The sequence below is a fragment of a genome, unplaced genomic scaffold (genome assembly GCF_019419815.1).
Source record: "Pyrus x bretschneideri cultivar Hongxiangsu unplaced genomic scaffold, Pyrus_bretschneideri_v1 Contig10, whole genome shotgun sequence".
Classification (NCBI taxonomy): Eukaryota; Viridiplantae; Streptophyta; class Magnoliopsida; order Rosales; family Rosaceae; genus Pyrus; species Pyrus x bretschneideri.
In genome coordinates, this window is record NW_025999391.1 from 5362207 (window position 1) to 5388365 (window position 26159).

The 26159-nt window shown below is 36.6% G+C and overlaps 2 protein-coding genes and 1 long non-coding RNA gene across 5 annotated transcripts in view; 1 reads left to right on the plus strand and 2 right to left on the minus strand.

Annotated features, from left to right (window-relative positions):
• The window catches only part of LOC103961661 (putative disease resistance protein At3g14460), a 45267-nt gene extending 21355 nt beyond the window's left edge, over positions 1 to 23912 (plus strand). Inside the window, exons 2-4 of one of the 3 annotated variants that reach the window (XM_048566984.1) lie at positions 20926 to 23145; positions 23263 to 23327; positions 23466 to 23912. In XM_048566984.1, coding sequence (XP_048422941.1) covers positions 20926 to 23145; positions 23263 to 23273 — 2231 coding nt within the window. In that variant the 3' untranslated portion in view covers positions 23274 to 23327; positions 23466 to 23912. Of the gene's footprint in view, positions 1 to 3287; positions 3293 to 20921; positions 23328 to 23465 lie in introns of those variants that run through there. The other 2 variants (XM_048566993.1, XM_048566975.1) reach the window with 2 other exon arrangements.
• On the minus strand, positions 3818 to 7547 carry LOC125469571. The gene is made up of 4 exons (XR_007251813.1): positions 7247 to 7547; positions 6744 to 6810; positions 6549 to 6602; positions 3818 to 4032 (listed from the first exon to the last, which is right to left on the minus strand). It is a non-coding gene; the product is annotated as an uncharacterized LOC125469571 (long non-coding RNA).
• Positions 23913 to 24226: 314 nt separating the features above from the next.
• Positions 24227 to 26110, minus strand: LOC125480399 (60S ribosomal protein L13a-1-like). Its single transcript, XM_048591236.1, has 4 exons — positions 26098 to 26110; positions 25431 to 25692; positions 25083 to 25140; positions 24227 to 24555 (listed from the first exon to the last, which is right to left on the minus strand). Exons 1-4 carry the CDS (start codon positions 26108 to 26110, stop codon positions 24421 to 24423), a joined length of 468 nt encoding a protein of 155 aa, XP_048447193.1. The 3' UTR covers positions 24227 to 24420.
• Positions 26111 to 26159: the final 49 nt, after the last annotated feature.

Below are 26159 nucleotides of genomic sequence, written 5' to 3' on the forward strand. Positions count from 1 at the left end.
TCTGATATAATTCATCGTACTTTTTGTTGGTATTTGCTTTGATTGACTTGGGAATGACACGCTTTTACCTGAGTGCAGGGCATTTCTTCAGAGTGTTTCTTTGCTGGAGTTTGTTGTGGCGGTTTGATCACCCTTCCCCTCCAGGTCAGTTTAGTTCTGTTAAAAACACTTAAATCTATACTTTACTAGGTAGAACTAGAAGACACGTCTCAGGGACACGCTCTAGCTGAAGTTGCACTTTGGTGGGCTGGGGAAAGGAATTGGTAGATCTATGATTAAAATCTTCTTGTTTTTAAAAGATCAAAGAAAAACTAGAGAACTTCTATTCATATGCAGCTAGTTTGAGCGCAATTCGTCACCCGTTGCAATGCTGTAAAAAACTAGAGAACTTAAGAAGTTGGAAAACATAACACCCTCAACCTTACTCAGTCATCAGAAATGAAAATAGGTTTAGGTACAAGATTCCAACCAAACGAGGAAGGCCATGGAAAGTGTAGTTGATCTCCACATGTCATTTGTGTTTCGAGCCGAATGTTTGTGCTCTTGTTTTGATAACTAAAACCTTATTTTGCTTGTGTTTGGTTAAGTGGAATGCCCATATTTTGTAATCGAGATTCTATGGGTTATATACCTTATGGGTGATAAAATCTCTTATGTTTTCCAACTTCTTAAGGATCATTTTGTGGAATTGTATTAGGATTATTATGACATTATGAAAATTATGTAATTATCTTGAGCATTTTTTATGAGTATTATGAACATGTTTCTTATATTAATGCACTGCTTTGGAGACAATAACACCATAAGCATTTGTCTAATTATTATTTTGTTAGAGAAAATAAAAATGGTTGTACATGCTTCAAGAAAAAGACTAACTTAGCCACTTATGAAGACAATAACATCATATGTCATTTCTCATGCGTAGGAATGAGAGGGAAAAATAAAATTGAAAATAGGAATTAGCGGGCAAAAATACAAAGAATGTTTTGTTTTGTTTTTTTTATTATTTTCAGTTTTTTAATCATTTTTAAGAGTGAAATAACTTAACTACCCTCACATGTTGTGCACTTGGTCTCACTTAACAGAAATATGGATGGAATATATGAAAAACTAATGGTAGGGGGGCAAATTGGCTAAAAAAATTAGTTTTGAGTCCTTAATTTTCCAATAGAAAAGTTTAGGAGGGAAATCGAAAGCTAAGTGAAAGTTCAGGGGGTAAATCGATAGTTTACTCAAAAAAAGAAAGGTTGATGCAATTGATAAAATCCAAAACAAACAATGAATCCAGAGGAAAGAGAGGTGGCCGAGTGGTTCAAGGCATAGCATTAGAACTGCTATGTAGACTTTTGTTTACCGAGGGTTAGCCAAGCATTCTTCTTACAGTTAGATCCAATCTCTTGGTCCCTGCGGAAAGGAAAAAGATTTCACGTTCTTCCTTTTGGGAGTGCAGGAACCCCAAGACTAGAAGTAGTAGGATTTATTCTCATAATAAAATATGTTGAAATTTTTTGCGAAAATTACTAAAGAAAAAAAAAGGTTCGATAGCAAAACAAGTTAAGTTGATCTGTTAATTCAATAAGAAATAGGCCTTAGTGGAAGCATGTCGTAAGCCTAATATAGATGTACTAAGATCGGGCGACAAGAAGTACTTGCCCTCCGCATGCCGAGATCATAAACGCATGATTTTGGACCGGCTCGATAAGGCATTACGTGAGCTTTCGAGTGATTGAAACGCTTGCTTACTAATAGTAAGAAGGTAGCATTAGCTAAGTTTTGTACTTCTAAGTAATTGCTCCATAGATCCTATATCTATCTATATGAAAAAGAAATCATGTAACGAAGGGGATTCTTATTTGTACAAATGGTACTTCGAACTTGGAACGAGCATGAAAAAATTAACAATACTTCTTAGCAGGTGCACTTGTTTGTGTCCAATCCGAAAGGCCCGATCAATAGTTCAAATCACACACTCCCATAATCCATTTTATCTTCAGAAAATTTGCTTCAACTATAAGTGTCAAAAAAACGACCTACAAGCAACAGTGGCAAGACCTACAAGCAACACTGGCAAGACCTGGTAGGGAAACCTAACTGGGAGTCAAAAGATCTCGTTTAGGCCTTATTTAAGATAGGAGAATGAGGTTAAAGTCAACTTTTGCCTAAGGCGAATAGTAGACTTTGCAGTAATCCCCTGTGATACTCCAACCTCCCCATGAATTGGTTATTCCTAGCATGGCTCTTTGATAAGTTGCTCTAGCATTCTTTAATCTGAAGGGCTTTACGTTGCCACAGTAGGTTCCCCACGATATTGTGAATAAAGGTTTCTCCTGATCTGACTCTGCCATCAACATCATATTGTATCCTGAGAAACTACCCATGAATTAGAACATCCTATTTCTTGTTGTATTATCGACTAGAACGCCGATATGAGGAAGAGGGAATTCTATGTGGGTAGGGCTTGCTCTGTTCAGATCCCTGTAGTCAACGTACATTCGAACTTTTTCGTCTTTCTTGGTAGTGTGGATTATTTTCTTTCAATTTCCAAAATAATGTAAATTATTTTTGTTCAGTTTCAAAAATAAAAGAGATTAGAGTCCTATATAGCTTTGGAGTTACTTCCAAGCTGCTTATTTTTGGGTAAATTACATTTTACCCCCTCAGGTTTCGATGCAATTACAATCTCATACAACATCTTTAAAACATTTCAATCTCATACATTTAGTTTTTTTTTTTTTTTTTTTTTCAATTTCATACGACCATAAAAAAATTAGTTAAGTTAACCATTAATTGATGACGGGGCAAATAAGGGGTCCCTATTTATGCTGACATGGCTACACTTAACACAAAATTTAAAATATTTAAATAAATAATTAAAGAAAAATAAAAAAACCCAGAAAGCCTTTCGTCTTCCCCACCCGAGCCCACCCCCAAATCAGACACGCTCCCTCTCTCTCTCTTTTATACCTAAACCCAGAAACCCCTTCATCTTCCCCAAATCAGACACACCCCTTTCTCCCCACCCGAGCCTACCCCCAGATCCCCCCTCACGCGACCCACGTGGTACCTCATCTCGCGCACTGCCCATTACTCAACGTCATCGGCCGCAATAGCCACTGCGCCTCGTACACCCGCTACAACATCGGTGAGTGGAAAAATCACAGATGATTTCACTAGAAAGGGCCCCACCAGCAAGGTCTGTTAGGTGATCATAGCCATCGTCGATGTTAGGTTCGACGAGGGGTTGTTGCCGATCCTCACGGCTCTCGAGGTCCTGGATAACTAGATTCGATTGGTGCTCGAGGTGGGCTAGCACCTTGGTGAGAACATGCTGAGAACCATATGGACAGTGGTTCGAATCCGTCCAGATCTCCTCTGAATTGACCATTAGATGGTTTGGTTATGTTGGGTGAGGCTTATGGGTGGCCTCGGGTAAGGAGAAGGGGGTGGGAAGACGAAGGGCTTTTTGGGTTTTTTATTTATTTATTTTTAATTTTTACTTTTCTTTAACTAATTATTTTAATATTTTAAATTTTTTATTAAATATTTAGCCACATGACATAATTGTGATAGTCATGTCAGCACAAATAGGAACCCACATCATCACTTAACGATTAACTTAATAGATTTTTTTTTAACGGTTGTATGAAATTTAAAAAAAAATGATACTAAATGCATGAGATTGAAATTACACCAAAACCTAAAGGGGGTAAAAATTTACACTTCATTTTTTTATAGAATTACTCTCAAGTTTTGACCTGGAAACACAAATCCATTCCACACAAGTCTGATGGCGGACTTCTGTTCAGCCCAATACCAATTTGGAATACCAAAGTTTATTGTGACGTGAGTGCGGTTTCTATTGCACTGCTAAGAGTATTGCAAATTTAAAAGAGTATTGCACCGCTTGGAAAATCAACTAAAAAGCTATGTCCTGCCGCGTCATTTTCTTCCCCTGCGTAAGGCTTGGAATGGATGAACAAGAAGGAAGAGATTGCATTGATTTTCCGATGAAGAAGAAGGAAGAGGCTGCAACTGTAAAACAACAGAATACCCAAATGTGTTCACATCAAATAAGAGATAAGAAATTCAATCTGAAAACCACAATTAATATCAAACCCAGATAAACCGACACTAAATTATACCAGACCCGTATCACAGAAATGGCAAATTCAACAGCAGATGAAAAAATTTAGAAAACCCACAACAAATCTCTCCCAAACTGACCTCTTTAGCTGAAATCTCGGACGCATAAGGGAGTACAAACTGACCTTTTTATTTCGAAAATGGTTGAATTCGAATCGAATAGGAAACGAAAATAGAGATTGAGTAGAGAGATCGAGAGAGATTGAGTGGAGAAAACGATGATAGAAAATTGTGTGTAGGGGAGAGATCGAGAGAGGGATACAAGGATTAAGCGGGCAAAGGATTTCCATCAGGGGTAAAATTGGAAGCATATTGTTTGGGCCAACGTGTTGGGCTGTTTTGTTGTTGGATTTGTCATAACTATTAAATAAAATTATTAAGTGGTTTTTAGTTAAAATTCAAAATTTTGAAACTCTTTTTATTAATTTTTTTATTTTGTAATATGGAATATGTTTTCCTCTTGTCCACTTTTTTCATTTTTTTTAAGCTTTTATTTAAGGCGTATTTTAAGTATTTCCGCGTGTTTTATCAAATGTCGCTCCTCCCTTTTTATATGGAAATTATTATTATGTGTGTAAGGTAAATTATTGTTTAATCAAATAACAAGAAGATATGTTGTAAGTAAATTATTTTACATGTACTAGTACATACTAGGCACATTTTATTGTTATTATATGTATGTGTGTAAAATGCATTCAACTTACAACATTAACTTCTAGTTTTCTGTTATCGAATCATTACCCTCTATTTAAATAGACAAATGCTACTCGGATTCTCTCACAAGTGAAAATCTCTGTTACCTCATAGTTTAACGGGAATTTTCATGTCAACATTATAAAACATTATGTCATGGCAGAATGTCTCACTTTTGAGTCTCCTTAGCATTTCTCATTTGCATCTTATCAAGACATTAGCATTTTCTGGTTATTGCGATAACCATTAATCCCCTTCCAATTCACATACAATTAAGAATTCTTCATTGTGTAGGTCAAAAATGTAATTAAGGGTATTTCAAGCATTTGGAAAATGTATAATTGTTGAAGTTAAATATAATTAATGAATTTACTTATGTAGAGTTTAGTCCATGAATTTTATTCAAAGAGTTAAAAACTACGTCGGGATTTATGTAAAGAAAAATGAGTTTTAAAGACTAAAGTTATATTTTTCAGTTTACTGACAGCTTGCACCGACAAACCATCCTTACGACAAATTAGTTTTGTGAATAGTGACTACCATTAACCTTCACAGATCACTGCACCACCGAGAAAGCTCCGACTCGGAAGCAAGTGTTGCCAGTCAACTGAGGCTATAGAAAAATGTCTTATACAAGATCAAAAATTGATGAAGTTTAGATAAATGTCTTATACAAGATTAAAAATTGATTTTAGTCCCTAGTCTTCATTTAATGTCATCATATGTATTTTAATGTCTCTTTTTTATTTATAATTTTATGGTGTTCATAAATTAAATTTATGAAAATATTATTATTTTTAATTCCCATTATGGTAAGTATCTTATATAAGAAAATATTTTATTAGAAATTTTTAGGTACACTTATGTTTTTGCATATTTTCTAATATGCCAATAATTCAGTACAATATATTTAGATACGAACATTTCAGTACACTAGGTTAGTATAATATGTTTAGGTCCGAACATTTCGATACACTAGTTTAGTATAAAATATTTAGGTACCAACATTTTAGTACACTAGTTTAATATAAAATATTTAGGTACCAACACTTTAGTACAGTAATTTAGGATCATATATTTAGGCACAGAATTTTCAATGCACTTATGATTTTGCATATTTTCTTATGTGCTACTAATTCACTATAATATATTTAGGTACGAATATTTCGGTACACTAATTTGGTAAAATATATTATGATATAGACGATACACTAATTAGAGGAAGTTAAATAAAATCAATGAATTAAAATACGTATAATAATACACTTAAAATTTAATGTAATGACATTAAATAAGATAATTATTAAATAGTAAAAAAATATAATACGAATTTGAATTAAATACACATTAAAGGACTAAAATCAAGATCCAATCTAATACCAGGTTTTTATTAAATTTTAATCTTCTTCAAGGATTAAAGTTCAAAAACCCCTAAAAATCTTTCCGATTTATGAGTTATCTCTACACTTTGGTCAGTAGTCGTATAAGAGAATTATAAATAAAAAGTGACTCGCCACGAATAACTTTTACATTACTTGAAGTCAATTTCATATAAATTTATTTAGCGTTGTTGGAGATGAGTTTAGAACCTCAAAAAGGCACCGAGTGTACTCATATATAGTGACCACTAGTTCTGGTCTTACCAAGTGAGAAAATAATGTAATTTCTTGAGGAAAAATCATAGTGACAAAAGATCGAAACAAATGGCTTACCAATTGAGTCGACTCCCATCTGAAACAAAGGAAGCATGCCAACAGGAAACAGACCTGAAAAAATCAAACGCTAATAAGAAGAAATATTGGAGAATATAATATACACGAAATATTTAGGATTTTGAAAAATTAAGAATTAAATTATATGAATACAATTCTGAGCGTACCAAATTGAAAATTTTGGAAAGAGCATACCAGTTTTTTGTGGTTGATTGGGTCAAAAAGTACCTGATGTTGCTGAACCCGAAAAATCAAACAATTCCTACACAATTGACAAAGAGGGTTAAAAAGGACAAAAAATATATTTAATCAAACAAACAGATGAAAGAATGAATTTTTATTGTCTTGCCCACATACCTATCTCGTCATTTACCTGAAACCCCAATTTTCTACTAATTCACAACACAATGGCAGCAATTTATACAAATGCTAACAACAAATTGTCAAAAACAATGAGAAAAATTACCAGAAATTTCAAATCTTTTGGGGTTCAGAGTAATTACCAGAGAGATGAATGCAAAAATAAAAAATAGGCCCATTTTTTCAAAATCTGAGAAATGCAGTGCAATTTCTGAAGACAAAAAAAAAAAAAAGAGAAAACCCTAAAATCCCTAAGAACCTAATTTATAAACCCCCAAACAAACGCAAAAAGGAGAGAGGAAACCCAAATAAAGAGAAATTCGAGAAATTCAACATACCATAATCGGAGCGAGGACGCTTTTCGACGGCCAAATTCATCGACAACGGAGGCTGTTGTCGACCGTCATTGTACCTCTATTTCGCTTCCACCATGCTTGAGGCTTTCAACCGTCACTACTTGGTTTGTGGGCTTCACGGCGAGAGATATGGGGCGCGGAGAAAAAGGAAGAGTAAAGGAAGATGAAAGATTGTGGATATTCCAGTAGAGAAGGAGAGAAAGAGGAAGAGAGAGAGGACAGTACAAGCGCAGGGGAGAGAGAGAGGAATAATGAGAGATGAGAGGCGCACGCGTCTAACTTGTGAAGTGTGGTAAAAAGGTAAATATCCTGAACTCAGTGACAGATTACCCTCATAACTTTAAGTAATTACCCTTCAGCCCAGCCACAAATGAGATGGCAGTGGTGTAAAAAAGGAAAAATTAAGGGACAAAAATTTGACTGTAGCTAACCTACAGTCAAATCCCTCCTCAATTTTAGAATGGATAATTCCACTACACTCATCACAAAAGCAAGTAATTGAGGTGAAATGTTGAACAAGGAACCTTCAAAACTCTCAAGATAATTTAAATTTTTTTTAATTCAACGATACACATACATTAAACAGACAACGGAATAAATTGGTATCGAAGAAAAATCAATAAACCCTAATACTAAGGGGGTTCCATGATATTTTAGATTTTATTGTTAATAAAATAAAATAAAATAAAAAGGTCTAAACTCAATTTACTATCTTGAAGTTTCTTGTTTTTGAACATTTCATACGTTAAGTTTTTTTCATCCTAGTACCTAAAGTCATAATTGTAGGACACTTTCATATATCTTTTAAATTTTTTATCAGAATCTCCGTTAATTGATGACATGGTACCCACGGGATAATGACTGAGGGCCACGTCAATATGAGCCCACTCAGATATTTAAACAATAAAAATTAAAATCCTAAAAGCTATGCCTTTGGATTTGGAAGCAACTTGGGTTTTTTCCCCAACCCAGCCGTCTTAGGAATGGGCTTGCTTCTGCTCAGAGGACAACGGCGGTAGCACCATCGGCTCCCTCGCCCTCCAACCCTCCCTCATCTACCCAATCTCAAAAATGACGCCATTTTAGCCATCCCTGACACTCCAACTGTGAGCTTCATCCAATCCAGCGAACTCACGAGGCCAGTAGTAAGAATTGAAAGACCGTGAGCCAATCGAGATTGAAATGTAGAAAACCAGAAAGGATCTCGACCGTCGGATTCACGACAATCAGGTCGCGAGGGAGATCATGAGGATTTCGAATGAGGAGTGGAAGGAGTCCCATGACTTGTTTTCCAAGCCCCTCGGCGAAGGATCATCCTCTTCGTCAAGGGTGGCGGCAAAGAGCGTCAAGAGCGTATTGAAGCTATACTTCAAGGGTTTGGTGAGCGAGGAAATGGTTGGGAAGGAGAGGGCGGCGTTGGCAGGGTTGGCACAGGCTCAGTGGGGGTTGAGCAACCATTCGGGCCCAAAAAATATAGGGGCAATAAAATTACTAGAGTGGGTATATGCATATATAAGAAATTTCACTAGGATCAGTGGTTTTTGTTGTTTGAAATAAATGAGGAGGTATTGGGATCAAAACATCATGTGTGTTTATTACTTTCCAATTTTTACAAATTTCTTTTCATTAGAGTATAAAGTTTATAAAGTTTGGCAAAATGATAAAAAAATTAGGCCATAAGTGGTGGTTTATATTATTTAAAATTAATAAGGAGGTCTTAGGTTTGAAACATTATGTGTGTGTGTGTTTTTTTTTTTAATTTCGAAATGATATGTGCATGTTTATTCTTTTCAATTTTTATGAATTTTTATTTGGCTAATTTCTTTTTAATTACTAGCTAACAGTTATGTGGGTTGTAGTTTTTAAACATTTGTTCCAATTAAACCTAACCTCCAATAAAGAATAATGCGTAGACCAAATTTGCAAATTATATCACGGGTCACCAATAGGTTTAATTTTGGGCTCATTAGTTGCTTATAAATATCAGTTAAAACATCATTATTTTTTAGTCCCATATTGATAAGGTTAGTAAATAAGAAAAAGCACATCACAATTTATACAAAACACTTTAAAAGTTTAGATAGAAGAAAAACAAAACTCATCATCTATCTACTTGTAAGCTCGGGGTTTTTTTGTTCCTTTATCTGGATACAAAATAAATTTGTTTTTTCGTGTTTCTAAAATATTGAGTTTGAAGTGCTTTTTTAAGTTTAATTTTATCAAAAATCTTACGTATGAAAACAAATAATTTTCGTATATATGAAGTTAGGGCACATTTTTTGGTGTTGTCTCGGGCCTCAAAAATCTGAATACTGGCCCTGGGTGTCGGCCGACATTGGGGCGGGGGAAGCCACTGATTAAGAATGGGACAAGCAACAGTGGGGCTCATGTTGTCCACCGGGAAGAACAACAGAAAGAGTGGAAGAAGGAGCAGTCTATTTGAGATGGGGAAATCCAATCGACCAATCGGGGGAAAAACCTGGTTGCTTCCAAATCCAAAGTGATAGCTTTTGGGTTTTTAATTTTTAATTTTTTTTTAATTTTTTTAATATTTACGTGGGTTCATATTGACACGTGACGTTCAGTCATTGTCCACATGGGATGCCATGTCATCAGTTAACAAAGGTTTTTCAACTTAACATATGTATGAAAGTGTCTCGGAATTATGACTTTAGATACCAAACTGGGACGAAAAAAAACTTGATAGATGAAATGTTGAAAATCAAAAAATTTCAGGGTAGTAAATTGAGATTAATCCTAAAAAAAAAATTACTATAAGACTACCAATGAACTAATAAAACACTACAAAGTTACTTGAAAAGACTTCACGGTATTATTCGAAAGATCTCTGAAACGTATAGCGTCTAGACTTTTATAAAGTCACTTCATCTAATCATTGCGTAGTGTTTTTGTAATACATTTGAGTCGTGGCTTGGTCATCATTAAGTAGTCCATTATTAATATCTTTGTAAAGTATTTTTTAACAATTCAATCTAGGATTCCTTTAAACTTTAAAAGCTCATCATCCAAACATGAGCGAATTTTCATTATCCCTTTCTCCCTTCTCTATTCTTTCTGAATTTCTTCTTCTTTCTTTACCTCTTTCTTTCCTCCCACTCTTCTTTATTCTTTCTGAATTTCTTCTTTCTTCTTTACCTATTTCTTTCCTCCCACTCGTCTCTATTCTTTCTTTTCTTCTCTTCTTAATCCCTTTCTTTCCTTCCACTCTTCTTACATTTCATCTCCATATTCCTTTCCTCCCGTTCGTCTGTTTCTCTTTATTTCATTTCCTCTGTTGCTGTCACTCTCTTTCTACCTTTGGAATATAGGTATAGTCAATTTCAAGGCTCCTTAGTGAAGTGTTGACCAACTTTTCCAAGCATAGCACCAGTTCACTTCTTTTGAACCAAAGCAAGACCTAGAATATTTAAAGCAATCATAAATTAATTTTTATTCAAAATGGTCACTGAGATTTAAAATCGATATAAGTGGTCCCTGAGTTTGTCTATCGTCAATCATTTTGATCATTATGTGAAAAATCTCCATTAAATAAGGAAAAATGACAAAAATACTCTCAATCTTATTCAAATCATTATGTCCCATAGTTTATTCAACTGAGGGTATTTTTTTCATTTTCCTCTTTTTTTTAATAGAAATTGTGCACGAAAAGACCAAAATAATTGACAGTTGACAAACTTAGAGACCACTTCTATTGATTTTAAATCTTAGAGACCAAAGTGAAGAGTTATGTAAATCTTAAGGACCATTTTAGCTAAAAAACCTAAATTAATTGATATTAAAATCATTACTTTGATTGCTTAAAACTTGAAGTTTGAATGACAAATTTGCAAAAAGTTGAAGAATGTTGAAATGGGGAAGAGAGTTCGTATAGAAAATAGAAATATAAAATGTAATTGTTGTGGGGAGGAGTTTTTGGGAAGGGTAATGCTAGGTAGACTGAATTGGTAAACTAAATAATGCGTCACCAATAAGAAATAAGCATGTTAATCAACACTTAAGTGATAATCTAATCATCAATTTTTTTAGAGAAATCCAATCATCATTTAGTTTACAAAATTTAAGTCCACAAATTTAATTTGGTGTCCCTAGCATTATCCTTTTGTTATAGAGTAATGCTAAAGAGACTAAATTTGTAGATTGAATTAACAAACTAAATGATGTGTCACTAATAAAAAAATAAACACGTTGATCAACACTTATGTAATAATCCAATGTCACCAACTTCTATATCATTTAGTTTACAAAATTCAATCTACAAATTAGTCTATTTGGCATTACCCCTTCGATAAAATAGCAATGCATCACAAAATGGACATTGGTTATCTGGCATTGCCGAAATCATCGCTGTGCAATAAGTGTCAAGGTCATTTAAGTCTTTTTGACCTCTATGTTGGTTGGATTTAAAAAAGGGAATTTTTTTTTTAATTTATAACTTTAATTCTTGAAGAATATTGAAATATAATAAAAACTTTGTGTAGATTACATATTGATTATAGTCTCTTGATATGTCCTTAATTTAGTTTAATTTAATTAATGTGTAATTTATTCAATGTCTGTGACATCCCACATCGCCCAGGGGAGTGATCCTTATATGTATATTCTCATCCCTACCTAGTACGAGACTTTTTGGAAGCTCACTAGCTTCGAGTTCCATCGGAACTCTGACGTTAAGCGAGAAGGGGGCTAGAGCAATCCCATGATGGGTGACCCACTGGGAAGTTGCTCGTGAGTTCCCAAAAACAAAACTATGAGAGAATGGTAAGCCCAAAGCGGACAATATCGTCCTACGGTGGCGGAGTGTGCTCGAGAAGTGGTCCCCCCGGGGCGGGATGTGTAGGGGTGGGCATAAAAACCGCCAAACCGCAAAACCGCATCGAACCGTAAGAAAAAAAACCAAAAAAAACCGTGTTGACCGGAAAAGTCAACTTTGAGTGAAAAACCGAACCGAACCGTTCAAACCGGTTCCGGTTCCGGTTTCGAATGACCAAGAACCGGCCGAACCGAACCGAACCGTTTTATTAATAATAAATAAATAAATTATATATACACACACATGTCATGGTATAATAGGTTGAAAAATTGTGTACAGGAGCTGCTGCTTCTTGCTTGCTCTCTGAAGTCTGAAAACTTGCAATTTGTTTCATCATTTTTTTGTTTGTTGACTGATTGACAAGTGCATATGTATTTTAGTTGTCTCTTTTTGTTGACTTGGTGCCACTACCAAAGACATTTGCATTAAAAAAGATGTGTTGTATGCAACTTTATGTAATCAGTTTTAGAAGATGTATTTGAATGCATAATGATTTGGTGTTCAAATAATTTATTATTAGGAACCGTAAACCGGTAAGAACCGAATCGGAACCGGTGTAGACCGAACCGTAAGGTTCTAGTCATAAATTTAAGTGGAACCGCACCGAATCGAACCGTTAATATATTTCGGTTCCGGTTCCAATTTAGGGGTGGAACCGCACCGAACCGCACCGTGCCCACCCCTAGGGATGTGACAATTGGGTATTAGAGCTTAACCCTGGTCGTGTGTGTGCCGACTAGGACGTCGAGCCCCTAAGGGTGGTGGATTGTGACTTCTCACATCGCCCAGGGGAGTGATCCTTATATGTATATTCTCATCCCTACCTAGCACGAGGCCTTTTGGGAGCTCACTGGCTTCGGGTTCCATCGGAACTCCGAAGTTAAGCGAGAAGGGGGCTAGAGCAATCCCATGATAGGTGACCCACTGGGAAGTTGCTCGTGAGTTCCCAAAAACAAAACCGTGAGGGAATGGTAAGCCCAAAGCAGACAATATGGTGCTACGGTGGTGGAGCGGGCCCGGGAAGTGGTCCCCCCCGGGCCGGGATGTGACAATGTCTCCCATTAAATATTAAAATTTATTAATATACCCATTTAAATTTATTTTTTGACCAATTTATTTTTAAAATTTATTAATTTTATTTAATGTTTTTCAAACTTGAAAGACTCAGTTAATGTATCTAAATGTTAGTACCGAAATATAATATTAAATTAATGTACCTAAATGTTAGTACCGAAATGTATAATATTAAATTAATGTACCTAAACATATGTACTGAAATGTTAGTACTGAAAATGTATGTACCGAAATACGTGTACCTAAATATATGCACCGATATGTATTATAATGAATTAAATGTACCTCAATGAAGATGACAAAGTATATCAAAATATATTGTATAACAAAAATTAGTTTATCTAAATATTTACAATAAAATATATTACGATGAATAAATGAAAATTATACTTATAATGAAATCTAATTAATACATTAAAATTAGGAGTAAAAAAAAAAGAAAAATAATTAAAACATCAAAATATAATTAATAAATGAAGTGATTAATGTATCAAGGACTAAAATTAGTTTTTGATCTTACTCATTGTTTTAGTCCAAAAATCATCTTTGCCAAAGATTAGAATTAAGTTTCCTATTTACAAAATTTCAAAAGCGTTGGAAGGGAAACGAATTTTCCCAACAATTTCATTATCTTCCTTGTCCTCTCTCTGCAACTCCCACACTTCAATCCTCTCTCTCTCTCTCTCTCTCGCCAAGAACTCAATCTTTTTCTCCACAACCACGAGTCCAAGGCCTCTCAATTAGGCCTCTCTGCGACCTTCCTCATTTTTAAGTGTACTAATTCAGATCATAAACCCAGGTTAGTTCCAAATCACAAATTGTTGTTGAAGGCTCTTAAATTCTTATCTCCATTTTTTCATCTACTTTCCTTAACTAGCTGAATATTAATCTGCTCTTTATTTTGTGTACCAAAGGAAGGATATGGCAAAGATATTTAGTTTCACTGCTGAGGGAATGCTTGCAAGGGCGGCTTCACTTGCTACTGAACCACTCGTCCGTTCTTGGGGACTTGAAGCAAAACTGACAGGCCTGCATCAAACATTATCCCTGATTCAAGATATCACGCGAAAAGCTGCTGAGCAACTACAAGATCCGGTTGAGGCAGTGGCGTTGTGGGCGCAGACACTTACAGACGTAGCTAATGATGCCGATGATGTCTTGGACGAAATTGACTATGAAGTTCTCCACCGTAAGCTGGAAATACAAAACCATTTGAAGAGAAAGGTACTCAACTTCATTTCACTCTCTAATCCGGTTGCATTTCGTCTTAAAACAGCACATAGAATTAAGAAAATCAACGCATCGTTGGTGGATCTCAAGAATCAGGCGTCTATTATGGGACTAGTTTCCAAAAATATAGATGCAACTTCTCAAGCAATGAGATCGATCAGAGAAACCAATTCATCAATTGGCAATGAAATCATGGTTGGCAGAGATGAGGTCGTGTCAAATATACTTGCAACCTTGACCAGTTCCGAAGTCGATCAAGAAAATCTTTCCGTTATGGCCATTGTGGGAATGCCAGGTTTGGGAAAAACTACTTTGGCCAAGTTAGTTTATAATGAAGATGAGATAAATAAACACTTTGATAAGAAAATATGGATATATGTATCCAATACATTTGATGTGGATTTAATTTTGAGTCGAATCTTAAAATATGTTGACTGTGGAACGGTTGATATACAAAATCAGGAGGCAGTGCTTAAAAGCCGCCAAGAACAGTTGAAGGAGAAAAGATGTCTTTTTGTGCTAGATGACATTTGGAATGAAGATTCTGAAAAATGGAGCAAACTGACGAGTTGTTTGTCAGAACTCCATTTTGCACGGGGAAGCACCATACTTGTCACTACATGCAGTTCCAAAGTTGCAACAATAACGGGAACACTTCCTCGCTGCGATTTGGGATTTCTATCGGAAGACGAATGCTGGTCCATAGTGAAGGAAAGAGCATTTGTAGATAACACTGCTGCTCCTGCAGATCCTGATCTAGAGGAAGTTGGAATGGAAATTGCCAAAAAGTGTGCAGGTTTACCATCTGTGGCAAAGGTGAGGACTATTGATTTAGTATTATTTTTATTTGAAGTTTACACTATTTTGTTTGAAATCTTATTTGTTATCATTATAACTTCAGCCCACATACTAAACGAAGTAATTTCCACACTTCCTTTTGATCTTATGCACTACTCTACTTTATTCTATCATTTGATTTTCTAATGGAACCAGAAAGAAAGGAAAAATACCAAAAAAAAAAAAAAAAAAAAAGATTAAATGACAATATTCTTCATTCATGCCTTACAAATATGACAATTAAAAAATATATAGTACACTCCTTAGTAGGCCTAAGTGACCCATTAAGCCTATTATTGGTCACTAAATATTGTTATAGGGTCCTAACAATCATAAAACCACCCCCCCCCCAAAAACAACAAAAATAAATAAATAAAGGCTTGTCCTCATGCTGTAATTGTAGTTTATGCTAAGTGTTTTTTTTTTTTTGGAACAAACGATGTTATATACATTAAATGAGAGGGGGTGAAGCCTAGTCTCACAATGAGTTAGCAATAATGTGATTCAAACTCGCATTTGGAGAGAATCGAATATAAGATCTCTCACTTACAAGTGAAGAGAAATACCACTAGATCGTAGTACTAAGTGGCAAAATAATTTATGCTAAGTTAGACCCAATAAGCTCTGCCTTTGTCCAAGTATTAGCGTGGTAGCTACAACCAAAACAAGTGCAAACTTGTCATCAAAATACTAAATATCAAACATCAACATCGTAGCCGAAAACTAAAATAAACAATCTCAAAAATAAGAACACAAGAAATTTAACATGCTTCGGAGCAAAGCCTATGTCCACAGGCAAAGCACGGTGAGGAATTTCATTAAACAAATGGAGATTACAAAAGAGTGTGTAACTCTCACAACCCAAATTGATTATCACCAAATTGCCAAATGAATGAGCCATGAATTTGCCACACACTCATGATGACTCCAAATGTGACCTCCACCCAAAACCTAGTGAGAGAAAACTCTCTAAACTAATGGGTTTAGCACACAAAATAAACCAACCCTAAGGTCCTATTTATAGTGCATAGGACTTAAGTTACAATGAGAATCCTAATCCTAATTGGAAGTAAATCATCCTAATCAAATAGGTAATTAATAAAATCTCTCCACCAAGTAAGGAATCCAACCAAGAAATCAAATCCAAACTCAAATAGGAAACCAAAACGAAATGGGTAACACAAAACTAATTTTTGCATCATCCTAATTTTGAGCCGTATATCCCAACAATTTCCACCTCGGCGAGAAATTAGCAAAATTTCCAAATCAAATACAAACTCCAAATTGGGGTACCAAATTACAAGCGCAATAGTGATCACCAAATTCTTCAAAGAACTAATCTCCCCCTAGACTCAAAAAATCCAAAACTCTTCAAACTTGAAATTTCCTCCAATGCCTTCTCCAACAAATTTCATTATGGAAACTAACAAACATGAAACAAAATCCAAACAAAAGCTTGAACATATGAACCAAAAGTGCGAATTGCACTCCACCAAAAGAGCTTGAGTACCAACCTCCACCTCCTCACATAACCTTTAGAGGAATTCAGAACAACAATCTTTTGCAATGTTTGCGTTAACACTAGCAAAAGACTTATCAAATAGCATCTTGTTGCCCTTGAGTTAGGGCAATCTACTTTTTAATGACCCTCTTTATGACAATAGCTACGAGTGTTCTTTACAAATTTGCCTTTTTTCTTATTCTTTCGTTGAACTACCAAAACTCCATCTTGCATGTCAGACACTTTATTCTTTAGCTCTTTAGAATTCAAAGGGGTTTTAACATGTTCCAAACTAAGACTTTCTCTACCAAATAGCATGGTATCGACAGAGTATTCATACGAAAGAACATAACAAAGTTATTGCATAATCCTCATCACTAATTTGATCATCCACACTTTTCAAATCCATCATAAGTTTATTGAAATCATCAACATGTTTATGAAATGATGTACCTTCATCCATTCAAAGAGTATGCAAACTTTTCTTCAAATACAACCGTTTAGCAAAGGGTTTAGTCATATACAAGCTCTCTAATTTGAGCCACAACTGCGGTACAGATTTGGCGTTACCAACTTCACGCAAGACTTCATTAGATAAAGTTAGCAGGATTGCTCCAAGTGCCCGCTCCATAACATCTTCCTTTTCCTCTTTGGTCCACGAATATGGCAAAGCCTTCACACCCTTTAGTGTTTTCAAAAGCGCTTGTTGAAATAACAAATCACGCATCTTCAATTGCCAAATACCAAAGTCACTATCATCGAACTTTTCAATGTCAACTTTCATCGACGATACAAAAGGCTTCATAGTGACTGCCACTAGTAAGCAAAACTCAAGCCGAAACCCGGGCTCTGATACCACTTGTTGTACTTGTATGCGCAAACGAAAGCAGATCCTAACAAAATACCAAATATCAACATCGTAGGCGAAAACTAAATAAACAATCTCAAAATAAGAACACAAGAGATTTAATGTGGTTAAACGCAAAGCCTATGTCCACAAGCGAAGCACGGTGAGGAATTTCAGTAAACAAACGGAGATTACAAAAAGAGTGTTTTACTCTCATTACCCAAATCCTACAAATTACAAACCTTTGACCAAACAAGTAAAGAACCCAAAATAGACAGAGAAAATTCTCCCAAATTTTTCCAACTCACAAATTGATTCTCACCAAATTGCCAAAGAATAAGCCATGAATTTGCCACACACTCATGACTCCAAATTGTGACCTCCACCCAAAACCAATGAGAGAAAACTCCCTAAACTATTGGTGTTGGCACATAAAATAAACCAACCCTAAGGTCCTATTTATAGTGCGTAGGACTTAGGTTACAATGAGAATTCTAATCCTAATTGGAAGTAAATCCAAATCCTAATCAAATGGTAATTAACGAAATCTCTCCATCAGGCAAGGAATCCAACCAAGAAATCAAATCCAAACTCAAACAAAACACCAAAACGAAATTGGTAACACAAACTTAATTTTTACATCATCCTAATTTTGAGCTGTAAATCCCAACATCCTAACAATCCTACCCCCAAAATAAAGGCATCTCGGCATGCCGTAATTGTAGTTTATGCTAAGTTAGAGCCAATAAGCACCTGCCTTTGTCCAAGTATTAGCGTGGTAGCTACAACCAAAACAAGTGCAAACTTGTCATCAGTTGCTGAATATTTCCCCAAATATAACCTTGATGAAAATGAAAATTTTCCAAATTCTCTAGCATCCCACAAGCACACTAGCCTCCAACCGAACAACTTTTTTCTTCACGATTCTGATGCATATAATACTACTGAACAAAGACCCAAAAAGTTGTTCAGTTCATCTACTGAACAACTTTGTCTTGATTCAATAATAATCTTGCTTCCTCGGATTAGGAGGCATCAGAGGAAGTGGCATCATCGTCACAATACTGTATCAACTATGTCAAACGCAACAGTTCCTTGACCATGAAACAATTATCTTCAAATAAAATGGCCCATCTTGATAACATGAACACTTCCACTAATTTTTGTCTCATCTAACACTGTAAAGGTTTGTTCAAGTCTTTCGGTCTCCCACAGTGCATGGAGGACTTTGTTAAATATAATCTTGGCTAGCTCATATTCGGACTATGGGTGTTAAACAAGATATAACTATCTTAGATGAGAGAGACGCCATCATTGGACATTCCAATAGCAATGTAGACTTTCCAAAACACCGACGAGACATTGAATCTCTCATGAAAGCAATGTCCTTGTCCCGCAAGCATTACATGTACTCATGTTCTCATCTTTTACTTGGACGTTGGCCTGCTAATGAGCTACAATAAGCATAGTATAATGATAAATTGTCTTTCCTAAACACTCGTGATAGTCCGACTAGACTTGACCCTTTTTCTAGATACACTCCCTTAGACGGTAATGATTGTTGACCACTGGAAAGTCATTCTCCTTGATATATAGTATTCTCCTTAGTGGGCCTAAGTGATCCATTAACCTTCTTACGTATATTGACCCATTAACATTGCCAGGGTCCCAACATTCTCTTTATCGACTAAATGGCTAGTAAAAAGAAAAGGAATGTAGAATTGCATAAAGGTCATTAAAAAAGGCCATTGCTCTTTCTCCTCACCCATGTACTTCTATTGTTGCATTATTGATCTTGTAGGTTGATGGTTACAAATTTCTTATAGCCACCAAAACTTGATCATAGTGAACCAATTTAAGATAAAATATATTTCTCACGTCGATCAAAATGTTTGTACTAGATTTACTATTCTCTCATCTCAGCCACACACGAAAAATCTAAACCATATAGGAAGTCAATTGAAATGTTAACAACACCATGATTGGTAAGTATAAAAAAGTTTAAATGAAACATTTGTATGGACAAGCCAAGTTATAGTCTGCATCAATACAACACAATGTGCACATATTAGTCAGCTTCTGTCAAACTACAAATTGATGTTTTTCTTGTTATAATCGGTTATACAATCTATGAATTATTTAACAACAAATCTAACTATATATGAACCAACAGGTTTTCGGAGGAATGTTGCGTTCTAAGAATGGTGCAAATGAATGGTCAACAATTCTAGAAAGTAAAATATGGGACTCTCCAGAAGCAGAAGAGATGATCATCTCGGGATTGAAGTTGAGTTTGGATAATTTGAAATTCCCATTTTTGAAACAATGCTTCACTTATTGCTCAATGTTCAAGAAAGGCTCTGAAATTGAAAGGGATGACCTAATCCAACTGTGGATGGCTCAAGGATTGCTTCACCCTTCTTCCGAGAATAGTGATCTAGAGATGGAGGATATAGGCACTGTTTATTTTCGTATTCTGTTGCAAAACTCCTTACTTCAATATCTTACAAAGGATGACTTTGGTGTTGTTGCCAGATGCAAGATGCACGTTCTTGTGCATGATTTTGCAGAACTTTTATCAAAATCTGAGAGCGTGACTTCAGATTCTAATGAGATGGTTGGCACACTGAAGATTCGACATGCTTCACACATTCCTACTACTGTTTTGGAATCAATTCCAAAAAAAGGTTTAAGGGGATTGCGCTCATTGTTTTCTAATAATGAAGTTCCTAGTAACATGTTGCCAAGGTTTAGGGGTTTACATGTCTTGAATCTTTACAATGCTGATATTAAGGAGCTGCCGAAATCAATTGGGAAACTGAAGCAATTGAGGTATTTAAACGTTTCTAGAACAAAGATCGAAGCAATCCCCAAATCTGTCGGCAAGCTCCATAACTTACAGACATTAAGAATGGAGTATTGTAGACGGCTGAAGGAGTTTCCTAAGGAAATCGGAGATCTGATCAACTTGAGACACATCTATTTTGGTCTTGTCCAAAAAAAGAAACGTGCTAATTTTGGTTGGTATAGGAAATCTCATGTTAGGGTTGGGCAATTAACTAGTCTTCGAACCATGCCTTATTTTATTGTGAGTCCTGATGGAACCGGTCGTGGAATTGAGGAATTCGCTGGCTTAAACCACTTGAAAGGTGAACTGGCTATTTATGATTTGGAACATGTGAGGGATGGAGAAGAAGCGAAGAAATCAAATTTAGTTGAGAAGAGCAACATACGAAAGTTATCACTTGCATGGGGTGAGGAAATGAGGCCATGCAACAACGGTGAAGAAGATGTTCTCCAAGGCCTCCAGCCACACCCTAATTTGGAAATTTTAGAGATTCGCAATTTCATGGGTGCTAAATTTCCATCTTGGAAGCCACACAACAACTTGAAAGAGATTCGATTGCTTCAGTGCGACGTATGTGAAGAAGCCCCCATGCTTGGCCATCTACCTAGTCTTATGCATCTTGAGTTTAATACAATGTGTAATCTAAAACGTTTGGGAGATGAGTTTTATGGCTATGATGACGTTGATGATGCAATGAAGACCAAGGCATTGTTTCCTGCATTGAAGACGTTCAGAATTAGTGCGGCCCCAAATCTGACCGAATGGATTGAACCACCAGTGGTGAAAGAAGAACAAATATCGGTGTTTCCTCGCCTTGAGGAGTTGGATCTCGTGGAGTGTCCACAAATAAGAAATTTTCCTGATCATTTTGCATCCCTTCGTAAGTTGGAGGTGAGTATTTGTCACGAGCTATCAAACATAACAAGTCTGGTAGAAAAGTGTACCTCTCTTCAGAATCTGGAAATATGCAGCTGCGACAAACTTAGATCCCTTTCATTATTTGGTTTGACATCCATCCGGAAATTGTTGTTTAGTTCACGTGGTGGTAAATTAACAACAACCAGCCAGCATAGTGGACCAGAATTGTACAGTGGAGTTTCTCTTGAGGAGTTGTCCATAAAATGTCCATCTCTTGAAAATTTGGGAATAAGCCGCTGTGATAGTCTGATATCCATTTCAGTTCACGGTGTAACATCCCTTCGAGGATTGGAGATTAGTTCATGTGGTGGATTAATATCAATGGACCTGCGAAGTCTACCAGAATGCTATATCCCTCTGGAGGTGTTGTCTTTAAGGTCGTGCACAAGTCTAGAGTCAATTTCAAGTTTACACGGATGCACATCCCTCCGTGAATTGAGCATTGAAGATTGTGATGGACTAAAAACTTATGCATCGATTGGGCTTGAATCTTGCACTTCTATTCGTGCACTGCGTGTTCACGATTTTCAACAATTGAGGCAGTATTCAGCTGATGGGTTAGACATCTCTCTTATTGAGGAGTTGACCATTTATAAATTCCCCAAGTTAATATGCATTTCAAACCACGGTCTGACGACCCTCCGTAAACTTGTACTTATCGCAAGTTGTGTACCGGAATTGTCTATCGGCAGCAGTACTACACTGGAGGAGTTGTCTTTACAGGATTGTACATCCCCTGCTTCGCTGTGTATCGACAATTGTGAAAGGCTGAGGCATGTTTCGGTTGATGGGCTAGAAACACTTGCTACTCTTGAGGAGTTGACTATAAGGAATTGTCCTAGTCTACTATTCATTCCAATCATTCCATGTCTTCGAGGATTAGTGATTGAGGGTTGCGAGAAGCTTTCAGACTTACCGAGTGGGTTGAAACATTGCAACGCACTTGAGAGATTGAAAATAAGTGGTAGCCGAAACTTAGTATCCATTCCGATTTCAGATGTATTCCCGCCATCCCTTGGGCAATTTGTAATTGAAGATTGTGCTCAACTATTAAGTCTGGAAGGCCGTCATGAATCTCTTAAGGAGTTGAGTATAGTGAATTGTCCTGAGTTAAGTTGGAGTTCAGTTGCCGATAAGGGGAAGAGTCTGACCGCCATCCGGAAATTGGTTATTGCAAGTTGCGGTGGACCGGAATTGAACATTTACTCTATCAGTACTCTTGAGGAGATTTCTTTACGCGATTGCACCTCCCTTGTCGAGTTGAAAATTGAAAGGTGCAAAAATTTGATATCTTTGGCAGATGTCGATGTAACTAGCTTGCAATCTCTTTCCAGGTTAAGAATACGTAATTGTCAGAAATTACAATACTTGTCGACGGGTCTACACACTCTGACTCGTCTGAAGAGATTGGAGATTGGTGGGTTGTGGGAGGAGCTCGATTCTTTCCCGGTTCCGCAAATTCAATCATCAGACTGGTTAGAATTCGGCGGGTGGCCTAAGCTCAAGTCTCTGCCTCAAGTAATTCATCACTCGACTAGTCCTGTAACACATTTAACAATACATGATTGTGATGGGCTGGAGACTCTTCCAGAGTGGTTGGGTGACCTTACATCTCTCTACCAACTAGAGATTTACAATTGCATGAATCTCAACTCTCTGCCTTCCATCCAAGCTATGCAACGCCTCACCAGACTAGAACATCTAATAATTTCAGGATGTCCCATTCTGAAGGAAAGATGCGCCATGCTTACCGGCACTGAGTGGCCCAAGATTTCTGATATTCCATACGCGGACCGTAATTTCTTCTCTCAAACCAAATAATTCATTTGTTCGATTCCCTTTCTTTCACCTTTTCCTTTCTTCTTCGTCTCCACTATTGAGTATTGACCGAACCTCATTTTTTGTTAATTAGTTGATTTATGATGGGAATGAAGATTGAATGTTGGCCTGAGATTTCTCACATTCTAAACGTCAGAGGTAATTTCTTGTCAAACCAAATTATTCATCAAGTTTTATGTCTTAAATATTTACTTCCACACCTTTTACCATCATTTCAACAAATTGCAGGTTGTTTTCTACATTTCTTGCTAACTTCTTTGCGTTACATATGATCAGCCAGCGTCCAGATTCAAGACCAATCCAACTTCTCACTTCCAAGTCAAGAATGTACATTCTAGAGTCAAGTCATCCTCTAAAGATTTCGTGGTTCAAGAAGAATCCAAGTTTTCGCTTCCAAGTTCAAATACACTAATAAATCAGGCATCACTGGATCCGACATGTGCATGAAGGAAAATGTTGAAGCTGGAAAGTTACATTCCGACAAGAACAAGTCCGATATGCTAACCAAGGCTTGTCCGAAAGGCAAACATCAACACCGCAGAAACAGATGAGGTCTGCATTTTTTTTAGCACCGTGTTGGAAATGAGGGTAATGTTCAAATTCCTTCGTGTAAATGAGACGTCACTACAAAGATATTTGTTATCATGCAGTTTACTGTAGGATGTCCAGTCCTGTATTTGTACTGTGAAAAATTCATCCAAAAATCTACGTTCTAGAGTCCAAGTTATCCTCTAAAGATTTCGGGAGAGTAGAAAGTGTAATCCCATTTTTGGGAGTTTGTCTCATGTACAAACACCACATGTACCCAAAAATCATACCTGAACTAAAATTCGGTTATAAATTAGGTTTACAGTTTTCCGATAGGCCAGAAAATGTCGAGCTAAAATGTGAGGCAAACACACAAAACTCTAAGTGGCGCCATAGCTTTTGGTGGCAGTAAGTGGCGCCAACAAAGAAGCCAAGATTTAGACCCATAAATTTTTATGGAAAAAGACAAATACCATAAAGCAAATTAGAACCGTACGCTTCAACACAGGTAAACAAGTTCCTAATTTAAAATTATCAGAATAAAAGATCCTCAAAGCAAGATGCCCCACAAGAAGTTCACTAAGATGTAATCTCGAATAAAAGCAGAAGGAAACTCACCGAGATGTAATCCGCAACAAAAAAAATGTATGACTAGCAGGGTAAAATAGACGACACCACTTCATAGCCCTAGACTTTTAATATGTCACCGAAGAAAGGAGTTCAAGCTGGGAACCAAGCTTCTCGTCTGCAGATTTTCAGCCTTCAACCTAAGTTTGGTTAGCTGCTTCTTCCTCTCATATGCCACCTGAGCCATCTCCTTCCTCTTGTTCTCTAGCTCCTGTGAACACGAAATAAAAAGATGTTCGGTACTTGGCATATAACTTTACCAACAAATGTAACTTTGCATTCATAGTCAATCCGAGAACATCATGTCATGGAGGCAAAAACACGTATAATGCAAACCTATTGCCAAGCTTAAAGGTAGTTTCCAATTCGAGCACATCTCAAGAAATTTTAAAAACATAGAGAGCCATGTATGATCATAAACACCGTATTCATGGATGAATAAATAAATAAACATCATAACACCAACAAGTGAAACGAGCGAAAAATGTAAAGTATGAAGATAACTCCGTAAGGTAACAAATGTATCGACTCTGCTGTGGCTAACAACAATCTACATTCAAATTACATCCAAACCACATTCAAATTACAAGAAAATACAATCTACATTCAAATTACTTACAACAAATAAAGGGCAATGTTAACAAATTTCGACATCATTAAACACGAATTGTAAAAAGCATAAATCTTTTGAGTTGAAATTCATCTTATCTTAAGGGTGTCATAATGGTTTCATCCGACCTCAGACGAAAGCTGACCCAACAAGCAGTATTTGTGGCCCTTCAGAAGCCTCAAATCCCTAATTCACAATTGATCACAAACCCCAATTCACTGAAGCAATTCATCAAACACTTAGAAAACAAAAATAAAGTCACACCACCACCATGCTCACTTGAGAGCATCAGGAACCACCGTCCTCTTCGTCTAGTCATACGGCGGTGGGATGCCCTCGTAAACCTTCAGCTCGCCAGAGCCCGCACTTAGACATGTGCGGAATCATCCCGAAAAAAAAATACAAACCAATCGCCATTAAAACAGTGAGTTTTGAAGCAGAGGAACAAAGTGTGAATTACGAAATTACGGCATTACCCTCGGACGTTGCGCCAGAAGATTTTGGGGGGAGAGGGTTGGGTATTCATGCGCTTCCTGAGGAACTTCATGTACTTCAGCTTCTGCCTCACCAGACCTCCTGATATGGCGATCTGCTCGGCGCGCACGACTGCGGTCGGCTGGCCGTTGAGAAGGTCCTTGGTCACTACCACCACTCGCTTCGCGCAGATTCCTGAGCCGGACACCAATTTCGCACACTCGGATTCTCTTTCACAGCTAAGGGTTTTGTCAACCGCGGGCCCTGCATTGGTTTTTGGGCCGACTATTGGGCTTTGAACATTTCTAATAATGTTTTGTATTCAGCCAGTAATTGGGCTTTTTATTGACTTGGATGGTAGAACCAAGAAGTTTTCTCTGGTGCACTCTTGTACGGAAATGAACTTTCTTTTGATGTGCACTACAGAAAATTTGTGAACCAAATCCTATTTCCTTACGACAATTCTTTTGGAGTGATTTAGATATGAAAGTGAGTGCTAGATGATAAATTACCAAGCATTTACTTAACAATATGATGTGTTTTTAGAGTAGTGTAAAGTTTAGATGCATCTCGGTCTGAGGAGAAATTTTAGTGTGCGACTAAAGAATCATAAGTATGTGCGGCCACTCACCAAATAGAGAGTCATTGTGTTTATAGCATCTAAGGTACCTTGTGATCCCATCGATGTGAGAGTTTCTGCATACATGCAACTATGTAGAAGAATTTTTCTA